The sequence below is a fragment of the Halichoeres trimaculatus genome, unplaced genomic scaffold, assembly GCF_033239565.1.
Source record: "Halichoeres trimaculatus isolate MK-OKI-2021-1 unplaced genomic scaffold, fHalTri1.1 fHalTri1_scaffold_10, whole genome shotgun sequence".
In the NCBI taxonomy this organism is placed as follows: domain Eukaryota; kingdom Metazoa; phylum Chordata; class Actinopteri; order Labriformes; family Labridae; genus Halichoeres; species Halichoeres trimaculatus.
This window is the reverse complement of record NW_027437187.1, coordinates 1,665,270-1,677,931: the sequence shown is the minus strand read 5'-3', so window position 1 is coordinate 1,677,931 and position 12,662 is coordinate 1,665,270. Positions and strand designations below refer to the sequence as shown.

Below are 12,662 nucleotides of genomic sequence, written 5' to 3'. Positions count from 1 at the left end.
TAAATCGCCCTGCTTTTCATTGAAACCATAAATATATAGCAGTTTATGTTTGACCCTCAGAGAAATTCGGGACAAAGTGTGTCTCTTATCGGTTCAGCACGGGACGCGTATGCTCGAGTCCAAATACGGGACAATTCTGTTTTTCAAGGGACAGTTGGCAACCCTAGTCACAGGTAGGAATGGGTACCGAATTAGGTACTTTTATAGGTACTGACCAAATGCTGTCAATAGTACAGGGTACCAATTCAGGTAAAATCAAAAGGTACCATGTTAAGGTACCTAAATGGATCCTTGTGACTGTGAGGGAGTGGAAGAGTAAGTGATTTTTTCATTCTTGAAAACACAGCATTACAGGGTTATATATTAAAGAATAAATATGTTAAATTAAAAAGACGTTACTTTTTTTTTTTTCAAACAAATTTATATTTTTTACCACACTAACACACAAAAGTACTGAAAATTGATACCGTTGAGTACCAGTACCAATTGCCAGGTACTGGGAATGGGTACCATATCTTTTTAAATGTGAAAGGTACCCATCCCTGGTCAGAGCTCTGATGTCCAGCAGAAACAGGATGGCTGCGTATTACCTACAACATGACAGATCAGCCACGCTCCCGGACCACAACAGAGTGGATCCATTGTAAGCTGACAGATTGACTTGAATGGAAACCTGTCTGATCTGTTGTTGTGACAGAGCGGAAACGCACTGAAGGCACATCTGGTGTATTTTAGCCGTTATTGTAAAAAAGAAAAAAAAATACTTTAAATATTCAGAAAAAGTGGAAACAAAACTAGTCCACTTCTCCTGGATGTCTGGGTCAGTGGTGACCTCCGTGACCTTTGCTGCTATAAGCTCTCTGCTTTATGGACAACACACAGGACAGATCCTCCACAGATGAAGATCACACACATCTTTTATTACAAACAAGCAGCATCCTCAGAGTCAGAGGAGGTCGGTGCAGCGTGGACCTGATGGGGGCACAGGTTCAGATCCAGGAGCAGATACAAACCTGAACACACTCGTCTCTTTCTGAGGGATGGTTCTGATCTGACTCTGCACAGCTGTTTGACAGAGTAAATCCCATCTCTGCATTTCCGTCTTAAAGCAGCTTCTGAGGTGACACACATTAATTAGCAGCTTTACGGAGCGCCACATTTATCCAATTAGGTTTGAGCAAAGTGAATTATTTCTGAATAAACTAACGAGGAGGAGACACAACATGGCAGCAGTGTTCAGTCAGTGGGAGAGCTTTGACATGGCTGCCTCCACACAGCAGCAACATTTTATATTAATTACACACTAATCACTGCGTGTAATTACTGCTTACACACACTGCTGCACTGTGTGTGCCTCATTCCTCACTGTGCAGGCACTCACACACACACACACACACACACACACACACACACACACACACACACACACACACACACACACACACACACATAAACAGGGAGGAATGACATGAGCCAACACTGACGCAGAAACCTCTCAAACAATAGCAGAGAGAGACTTCTGTGGGCTGCCAGTTCCTCTGTATCTCCTCCTTCTCCTCTCTTTTCTTTCTCTTTCACTAAATCAATGTCACATTCACACACACACACACACTCACACTCACACTCACACTCACACACACCCCACTCTCCTCTTTACTGGAGCATTTTTCTCTTACAGCCCACTGATCGCTCCGCTCTGTCCTCCAGCCATAAAACCTTCATCTCTCTCTGCACTTTCCTCTGAGTCAGCACAAACACACACTCACACACACACACCACAGCCCTCTCCCTCTGCTTCTCTCCCTCTATGCCTTTCCTTTCTTTCTTTCTTTCTTTCTTCCCGGAGCCATAATAACTGAGAGCTCTGCTGAGTGTTCAGTCTGTGCAGCGGTGCATTCAAGGAGCAAAGTTTAAAGAAAACATGAGGAGAGTTTCTCTGGAGGCCTCAGCTTCAATACCTGCTCACTTTGTGTGGAAGTTTAGGGACAAGCAACCGTGGAATGTCACATCTAAACACACACATACACACACACACACTCACAAACAGACACACAGGCAGTAATCTTTGGAAAATGGGACAAACTTTTTCATTAAGTGTGTTCTTCTCTTCACATTCCTCCACAGAAAAGTGAAGTCTCCTCAACTCCGTGCACTCACCCTAATCCCTTCTCTCTCTCAAACACGTACACACACACACAAACACATGCAAACACATACATACATACTCATAAACACACACAAACACACACACACTCCCCTCTGAGCACCAACAAAAGGTAGGAATCTGCAGAGAAAATGTGAACTCCACTCTCCCTCTCCTCCCCCTTTCCTTTTCTTCAGACTCCCTCACCCTGCCTCCCCCCTCACACAGCTGGGGAGTAAGTCCTGTTAAAACACACACACACACACACACACACACCACACACACACACACACACACACACACACACACACACACACTAAAGGAGCAGCGTTTCAAAGAGCACACACTCACCAGATAGTTCATGTTGCCGTGCTGCAGTGAGGCGCTCTGTGGGCTGATCTGGGGCAGGGCTGGACCTCAGCCCCTCTCACTCTGTGCCAACAGGATCCTTCAGCGTAAAGTAGATCCCAACAGATCCCACAACTCCTCCAGCTCTCCTCCACACTCCACCCTTCCTTCCTTCCCTCCTCTGTCCTTGTGTCCTCCTTCCTCGCTCTTGTTGGGTCTAGTTTTCAGGAGTGGAGCAGATCCTGACACATTCTGCCGCTCTGTGATCTCACACAGCAGGAATGAGACGACTGCTGCTGCTCCAACGTTTACTCCTACCCCGCTCACCCCTACTCCCTCTCTGTGCCTGAGGAAAAAGAGGGAGGAGTGTGTAACCCAACACGTCACTTCCTCCTGGATCCTGATATCCCCTCAGCCCACTCTGGACAACAGCCTGAGGAGCTCTTCTCATGCAAATACACGCCCTCCCCCAGTCTGACCGACTCTCCCAACCCTAAAACTCCTCCCCTCCCTCTCTCTCCCTCCCTCTTTCTCCCCCTGGCTGTGAGAGCCTGTCAGTGCATTGGGCTGCTGCTGCTGCTGATGCTGCAGCTGCTGCAGAGTAATAGTGTGGTGCTGCACAGAGCAGAGCATGAACTCATCAGTGGGTCAGAACAGTTTCTCTGCTTTAAAGAGGAGGTTTAATCCATCTGACCAAGGCCCAGGGGTTTGCTCTGCAGACTGCACTTTGATGCACTGCAAAGTGAGGCACCACTCTGTAAGACACCTTACAAGAGGGGGTTCCCAAACTTCACCATGCCAAGGTCCCCAAACAGCATTTGCTTCTGGCTTGGGGCCCCCCTTTGGAAACCAACAGACAATGCTTCAAAATATGTAAAGAAATGTCAACTTTAAGAGTATCTGTTCTAACTTTTATTCACTTTTCAATAGTTATTCAGTTTGTTTATAACATGAGATTATTAACAATGAAAATCCAGACTCACAGAAGTAGGTTGTTACACAGGGAGAAGGCGTTTCAGAGCTCTGACAGCCAAGCTGAGATACTCCTTTCTCACATTAGTCAGTAAACAGGGGAAGAGCTTAAAGACACGGATCATGACATCATGTTGCTGGAGTTGCAGCTGTCACACTAGATGCGGTTAAGTATAGAACCTGGAATCTGAGGATGGAACTTAAGAATCTGACGATTTATTTTCCCCTTCCCTCAAATTTTCTTCGGCCCCCTGGTGCCCCCTGGCAGCCCCCAAAGGGACCATGGCCCCAACTTTGAAAACCACCTCTGTAAGTAACTATCTATTTATTGATGTAGGAAAAGTTCTTTATTAATAAATGTTAACCATAAGACACCTTACTGTACTGACCTTTTGACTCATGTTAACTTGTTTTGGTCAGACTCAGCCCTCTAACACTATAGCATCACTATTCTTTCAAATGATTGTAGAGAGGAGCGGTCACAGAAATCATATGTCATGGATCACGCGCTGTCTACATGCTTGTGCTCGTGTATGAAGTGAGCTGTGCTGAAGCCCACCTCTCTGAAGTGTGCCAAAGTAGAGAAGTGAATCATGTCTGAACTCAGCACGCTTACGGTCACACTGGCCATGGTTTGCCAGCGTGAGCAGACCCTAAGACACCTTACTGTGAGGCACCGAACTATGAGGCATCACAAAGTTATGTACCTCACTGAGGTCACACTGGAAAACTGTACAGTGCTTAAGCTAGCTTCAACCCTAAAGTCCAGTTCATTTGGCCAGCATGACCACAAGTGTGCTGTGCCTGAGCAGGATTCACCTCTCTGCTTTGGCACGCTCCAGAGGTGGGCTTCAGCACTGTTAACTTCATGCCCGAGCACAAGCATGCAGACAGCGCGTGATCCATGACATATGATTTCTGCCAAGGCTCCTTTTGACAATCGTTTAAAAGAATAACATTATCATAAAATACGGTCATTGATCACAAGCTTTGTGTTTTGGATCACCCATGGCGAGCCATGTGTGTGTGTAATACCTGCTTAAAGACTGGTTCATATTGAAGAAGTGTGACTACTGGCCTTACTCTCCAGCAGGGGAACAGTGCTGCTGAGAGCAATCATGCTCGAGTGTAACATGGTATGGGTGGCCAGTGTAACTTTGCCTAAGACACCTCAAGACACTCTACTTAAAGAGGTGTCATAACATAAGGTGTGTTTCAGTGAGGTGTGTCACAGTGAGGTGTCTTAAAGTAGTCTACCTTGCTTCAAGGTGTCTCACTGTCAGACACCTCATTATGAGGCTCAGCAGTGTAAGGCAGCTTCATGAGGTCCCAGGTTCTCTAAGGCAGAGTCAGGTGACACCTTTTTTAGTCTGCAGAGTCAGAGGAGACACACTTACAACAAACAAGTGTCAATATTTACACTAACCTGTGATCTACAATCTACACATCAGCCCTCTGCCCACACACTTTCACTCTAGACTCCAGGACACAGAAGCGTCTGCCTCAGACCACATCATATCAACGTCATCACCACGGCCTCTCAGACTGGACTTCCTTAAATGTGTCCTTACTTTAGCACTCCCTGACCTCTCACAGTGGTTCTACAGGAAAAACACACACACATACCTTCACATACACACAAACACACAAACACACACACACACAGGGCAGGTCATGACCCTGCTCTCTGAGGGCTGGTTTCTCCTCTGCCATTTGTGCTGGTTTACTGTCTGATCTGTCCTACTGTGAAGACTTTGGTCCCATAGGCCAGCTCTAAATCCAAGTCAGCCTTAACACACGTGATTTATTTTCACACACGTGATTTATTTCAACACTTATTTCCTTCTTCTCTATAAACAGCCCACTTCACACAGCCCAGTAGGGCAGGAAGTGTGTACCTCCGCTGCTGCTCTGAAATCTGTAGGACAGTCATCACATTGTGTCTGCTGCTGCTGACCAGCACTGTGCCAACCATCCAGCAGCACATTCCTCACACCTACACACACACACACTCCATGACCTGCTCTCTGCCCTCTCTGACCGGCACCCTCAACAACAGCGGCCTGTGTCACGCTGACCTATAAATGTGGAGTACATACCACAGAGAACAGAGAGCATTCATTCAGGATTAACTGATGTGGGTCAAAGAGAAGCTGAATATGGAAATACTTTCTGCTGGGAGCCTTTCAGGGACTCTCTGTGTCCTTTACCAACAGCCCAAGTTCAAGACGTTCGTACTGAGTGTGTTTGTGTGATTGTCCAGAAAATATCCATCAATACGCATTGCCTCAGACTGTCTTTAGCAAAGAGCTGCTAACAGATAAAAAACACACATGTAGAATGGGACTGGGGGTGAACACTAGAGATTCATTTTTGCTTTTTGCACGTGTTTACAGAATATAGTCCACTTGCAAAAAGTACAATCTGAATACGAACCGTACCAAACGAAAAAAATAAAGTCTGCTTTTGGTCCGGCCCAAACAAGTGGACCAAAGGACTTTTCTGGTCTGAATACAGCCAAAGTTATCATTTTGGTTATTAGCAGTTTAATGTTCTCTGCTCTGGTTTAGTCACAACCAGGGTTTGACATTAACCTTTTTGCTCACCAGTTCTGTGGCCTTTGGTTTCCCAGAGTTACTAGCCACTCATCATTTTCACGTGCCAAAATTAGTTGTTAGATAATTATGTTTAATATGATTAAAGTCGACTATGACATGCTAAAGCTAACTTAAACTAGATTTACAGGCCTTTTTAAATGTAAATGACTTCTGTTCACACCCAAATCAAGGCTACAGAAATGTTGAACCCCTCAGGTCATTATCAGGTACTCAGCTATGATCAGGTTGTGTGTGTTTGATCTCCTTTCATAGGAAATTATCTAGTCTATTATTTATTGTTGCAGTTCCATCACTGGACCCTGGTAGGCGCTCAGTGCTGCAGTTTTTGACACCCTTTCACTGGCTCTAGCGTTCAGCCCCAGAGGTCACCTCACTCTATCTGAAGGTGGATTAAAAAACGATCCTGAATTAAAAACTGAATCAGATGAATGTCAGAGCGTGAGGAAGGGCCTCTCCATGGTTAATAACTTCATTAACCCTGCCAGCTCTCTGCTCCGCTTCACTGCCTGACACACACTAATTGATGGGTTCAGAGCCTCTGTGTGTAGGTGTGTACGTGTGCAGGTGTGTGTGCATCTTTAGGCTGCTCATCAGGACACTGAGGATCTCTGAACACAGACAGCTGCTGAAACCGTGGATGTCAGATTCGTGCATCAGATCATACAGGATGATATTTGTAGGAGCCACTGGTTGTTTCTGACCCACACAGGTGTGTGTGTTTGACTCATCTGAGTAAAGATGGAGTTAAAACACACTCAATTCACAAAAATCTGCCTCAACGTTTGGTTTTAAAAACCATCCGTCACACATCAGGGCAAACTTTTGAGTCCACCACGAGCTGCAGGCGGCAGACAAAAGGATCATTGTATTGACACAAAATGGCACACACACACATGCACCAACACACAAGAGCATAATAGGATCGGTGTGTGCACCAATATGACATCCATTTCCTGTGATTGTGTTGCTGCGTCACAGATTTGAAACCTGGAATTCTATTTTTCAGTCATATTGAGGATGTGTGTCACATGGGTGTGTGAGTGTGTGAGTAGCTGTAACTGCCCACTCAGCTGTGCTTGTGTAAAATGTGCTTTGAATTCCCATTAATTTCTTCATTATTTTTTAAGAGACAGATGAGTTTTAAATGAGATTAGCGTCCAACTCCTTCAACATGACTTAGCTAAATCACGCTTCTGTAGGGGGCGCTATAAGCTGAGCAGATTAATTTAGGAGAACAGAGCTTCAATCCTGATCCTGGAGGAGCTGGATCGTATCTTATGGAGATTACTGTCTAATAGACACATGAATCTGCAACATGCACGCACAAACAGTCCCTTTATGAGAGTGATGTCAGAGCTGAGGTCAAAGGTCGAACACAAAAACATGATGTGACTTTTTGATTAAGTAACTTCACACACAGCTACACACACTCCTACCACTCTCTTTCTCTCTGTCTTTTCACACACACACACACACACACACACACACACACACACACACACACACACACACACACACACACACACACACACACACACACACACACACACACACACACACACACACACACACACACACACACACACTAGCCCTAATATAAAGATCCAGGGCTGAGCTGAGATTGAATAAACCAAATATCAAGGGTCAAATGAGATGTAAGAGTTGAATAACTTGATTTCTCTGCACGAAACACTCGCAGCAGCTGAGTCTCTCACGCCTGGATCCTGAAGGTCATCAGCTTTTGTATCAGCTGTAATCCGGTTCAGAGTGGGCCTGCAGCCTGTGAATGCTTCCTATTCACTGCACAGAAACAGCCACTCTGAGCTTTTATCATAAATCTGAGGCATGAAAGCATGAAAGCATGAAAGCATGAAAGCATGAAAGCATGAAAGCCATCCTGTCAGGGCTGCAGAGACACATCCTGAGCAGAGGAATTCCAGCTTTGCAGTCCCTACAGTGAGTCTTCAGACAGTGAGGGGTGAAGGCTCAAACCTGAACACCTACGAGTACAGAGAGGGGTTTAAAGAAACAGGCTGGACCATCACAGGAGGGACAGAGACCAGAGTCGCCCCCGCTGCTGCTGCTGCTGCCGCTGCTGCTGCTGCTGCTGCTGATGATGATGATGATAAATGTGGACTTATGTATAAAGGCTTCATGAAAAATATTCCACATTCTCTGAGAGTGATGCAGCCGGGAAACGGAGGGGCCCCAGGGCCACACTTTGTTCCTCTGTGAGTCAGACAATCAGCCTTTTGACAGACAGGAGAATGACAGGCAGTGTGAGGAGCAGTGCACTCTGCCAGGGGGACGCGTCACCGCGGACCTGTTCACCTTCCTGTGTCACACACTGCAGACCCTAACACACGCTACCACACACCACACAAACTACAACACAGGACCAGTGTTTCATTTTAATTCACTTATTTCACTGGTTTTATGTCGCTCTTCAGATTTTATCAATGATTTTATTTTTACTTCGAAGGTTTTTGACTCTTCTCAGTTATTGCTGTTTTCTATCCTCTCTTTGGGGGGTGCTGTGGATCATTGGTAGACCCAATCAGAAGGTTGAGGGTTCATTCCCAGCTCCTGCAGTCACATGCTGAAGTGTCTTTGAGCAAGACACTGAACCCCATATTGCTCCCCCTGTTGGCCAGTGGTGTGTGTCAATGAGTTAGAGACACTCATGGTTCCTATAGCAGTCTGTGCTATCATTGTGTGTATGTGGTGTCAGCATGTGCCATCAGTGTGTGTATGTGGTGTCAGTGGGTGCTATTATTGTGTGTATGTGGTGTCAGTGTTTGCCATCAGTGTGTGTATGTGGTGTCAGCGTATGCTATTATTGTGTGTATGTGGTGTCAGCATTTGCCATCAGTGTGTGTATGTGGTGTCAGTGGGTGCTATTATCGTGTGTATGTGGTGTCAGTGTTTGCCATCAGTGTGTGTATGTGGTGTCAGCGTATGCTATTATTGTGTGTATGTGGTGTCAGCATTTGCCATCAGTGTGTGTATGTGGTGTCAGTGGGTGCCATCAGTGTGTGTATGTGGTGTCAGCGTATGCTATTATTGTGTGTATGTGGTGTCAGTGTTTGCCATCAGTGTGTGTATGTGCTGTCAGCGTGTGCCATCAGTGTGTGTATGTGGTGTCAGCATGAGCCATCAGTGTGTGTATGTGCTGTCAGCGTGTGCCATCAGTGTGTGTATGTGCTGTCAGCATGAGCCATCAGTGTGTGTATGTGGTGTCAGCTCGGCCATCAGTGTGCGTAAGTGGCGTCCAAAAGAAAGTGTACTCATAGAATGTATGAAATATGGACGTAGAGTATATGTTGTCACTTTTTGATACAGAGTTATGGAGCCCTAATGGGGCGGGCTTAATAACGGCTACAGGGGGCCAGACGTGAGCTGAGTCTCTGGTTGGACAAACTGCAGATCTACAAATCGTATATTTTGAGAGGCATTCAACATTTGTCAACAACATTTTAATGAGTTATGCAGTAAATAAACGTAAAAAGTTAGTCACTGGATCTTATATCTCAGGATGTAAATAAGTACGGAAAAGTAAAAATCCTGCACCATGTGATGCTGATGTACTGTTTTTTGTTATGTTATTAACTGAAGTAGGCCATCTAGTGTCTCAAAGTAGATATAGCAATGATTTGAGTTGTTTGTAACCCTAAGGTTGCCATAGTTACACTCAAGCCTGCACATACATTTTCTTCAATCTTACCTGCTTGTATTTTAACATTTAGAGTTTTTAGTATTATTCACAGAGAGTAGATGTGATATGTTCTGTGATGAAAGTTAAAATTCTGGTTTAAAACTGAAGTTATACCAATGTATGCTAACCGCTAGCACATACATGCTTTTTCCCATGCATGTTAGCATCAAGCTAGCGCTATGTTTTCTCTATGGTTTTTGGTCCATTAGGACATGTCCTACATGTTGAATGTATTGAGTAAGAATCTCCTGTGAAAGAGTGATGTTCATTTCTTTGTTTGTTTAGTTCTGTCAAACTTCAAGCTGAAAATCCGGAATGAGAGTTTTCTTTGGAAACTGTTATCATCTGCTAAGATAAGATAGCTATGGCAGTCTAGTCGACGTAAGGTCTGGCCACTTGGATGTAATACAAAGAATCGTACAGTGTACAGTGTGTGCAGATAGTGAAATCAGCATTTCAGATCCAAGCTGTTTTTTTGAACCAGGCTGTAAATAGTTTTTTAACACTGTAAAAGTCTATTTTCCTACTTTGGTGTGTAGGTGGTTTCTGGTCTTTCTGCAGCCAGCCTCAAGCAGAATATTGATAAACAGTAACTTTTAACACTTCCACACAGGCTTCATTTTCTTTAAACTGGATGTTGCCCCTTGGTGAATGTGCTTTGATTGTTCAGAGAATACATTTGAAACAATGAAAGTTGCTATATAAATAAAGCTGAGAAACACACACAGAAAAACAGAGGGGGTGTGTGGTGCTAATGTTTATATCAAATCATATCAAAGATGGTAGCTGCATCTGCAACAACCTCGAGTGGAGGACCAGAGGGGATCATCTCTGCTTCTCTGTTCATCTATGAAGGAGCTCATGTTCCTGACGTACTGCAGAAATGTTGGTGAAACATTCTGGAGTGTAAAACCCTGTTTTCACCAATCGGTTCAGTTTGGTTCGTCTCGGTACAGCACATATTTTGTGGTGTTTCCTTTGACTAAAACCAGGACATGTTCCCAAATTACCAACCTGTACCATCCCATTGACCATCCCAAAGGTGAAGCTAGAAAACACTGCAGTCCGTTGGTTGGTGGAAAGAATGGTCACTTCCTGTGTGACAGTGGCTGCTGGATTTCTCCTGGTGGCTCGCAGTCTTCTCTGAAACAAAGCTTGATTGTTCTTTGTAACAAAGAGCCACATGCCAATCACAAAGAAGATAAATTGCTGGATGTCTGGCTGTGCATGTTTTACTTCTTCGATGGATTTATTAGCGGGGTACACTGTCCCACACTGCTATGGCATCACCCTATTACGTAACTGTCACAGCTATCAGCATCTGGCTTACCTACCAAGAAGGGCAGGGTTGGCTGTGGAAACACAAACAGGATCGGGCTTTACTGATCCAACCTGTATCAAAGTGTGCTGATCCAAACCGGCCTGCTTTGAGGAAACGGGCCTTAAGTACTTCATGGGGATACACTGTCATGGATCGATCTAGATGAAGCACTGAGTGTTCACCATCAGTGTCAGACAGTGGTTACATCACTCTGTAGTTACCTCTCCAAACCTGCGTGCAGTAAGGTAACACAGGGAACACACCTGATGACTGCTTTGGCTGTGTTTTCAGCCTGTGTGTTTGCTGCCACACTATGTTTACCTCTGGTCATGATGAGTCCTGATGCTCCCACAAACCTCAGCTCTCTGTGTTAAAACCATGATGACTCAAGCTGTTTGATGCAGTTCATGCTTTAAGTTAAATATGTTAAATATGTTAGGGTCCAGGGGTTCTACGAAGCCTGTCAGGTCTACACCAGTTCAGACAGAGCTGTTAGGAAGCTGCAGTGGATCTCATGTTATTCTGTGTCAATGCATGCTAAGCTGTAAGGTGGATTCTCTACAGGTGAACAGGTATACAGTTAAGCAGGTAAACAGGTACAGGTGTATTGAATCAATGATACCACAGAGACACAGTGTGCAGCAGCAGCAGTCAGCTGTGGATCCTCACTCTGTCACAGCAGCACGCTTCAAACCTCAAACACGTCACTGCAGACATCTCTACTCCACCCCATGCTGAAACACCTACCTCCACCTGTGGAGCCCCCTGCAGGCAGTCAAACATCCTGCAGAACACCTGCAGGGATCATACAGCACACACACAGATGAGCACAGAAACACACACACACACACAAGGAGGAGTGTGTAAATGTTTCTAAAAATACACATGGAGTCGTTCTTCTAACTGTGCCGGACAGCTCTACAAAGATTTACACCAAGCTCATCCTCAAATACCATCGACAGAGAGCTGCTCTCCCTCACACACTCACACAGACCCACACACACACACTTATACACTCACACACAGTGAGTTACTATGGAAACTGAGCCTGAAGGGGCCAGTGAATCAGTCTGGACTGATCTAGATTTGCTGATAACAGATATACATTTCATACACACACACACACACACACACACACACACACACACACACACACACACACACACACACACACAGAGAGAGAGAGAGAGAGAGAGAGAGAGAGAGAGAGAGAGAGAGAGAGAGAGAGAGAGAGAGAGAGAGAGAGAGAGAGAGAGAGAGAGAGAGTTAAAAGCTTAAACACACACAGAACACACAAGCAGAGCAGATCAGAGAGAGATAAACACTTCCATCAACCTGCACAGGGAGCAGATTGAGACGCTGAGGGTCGACTCAGATCACTAATATTTCATGTTTGAAGATAAATATTTCACACTCACTGGCAGACCAGTTCTGTCACTCAAAATCTGCAGATTTTAAGGATTTTTTTAGTCTCCTCTGAACCCTCTGGTCTGCTCAATGGTTTCTACGTCTCACTCAGGTCTGAAAGCTGGCAGGCATGAAACC

At 45.1% G+C, this 12,662-nt stretch overlaps 1 protein-coding gene across 2 annotated transcripts in view; it reads right to left on the bottom strand.

Moving 5' to 3' along the window:
• The window catches only part of bcar1 (BCAR1 scaffold protein, Cas family member), an 88,686-nt gene that overhangs the window by 48,769 nt on the left and 27,255 nt on the right, over nt 1-12,662 (bottom strand). The window contains exon 1 of one of the 2 annotated variants that reach the window (XM_074676810.1): nt 2,495-2,842. The exons of the other annotated variant lie outside the window; for it this stretch is intronic. Coding sequence (XP_074532911.1) covers nt 2,495-2,506 — 12 coding nt within the window. The 5' untranslated portion in view covers nt 2,507-2,842. Of the gene's footprint in view, nt 1-2,494; nt 2,843-12,662 lie in introns of those variants that run through there. 2 annotated transcript variants of the gene reach the window in all.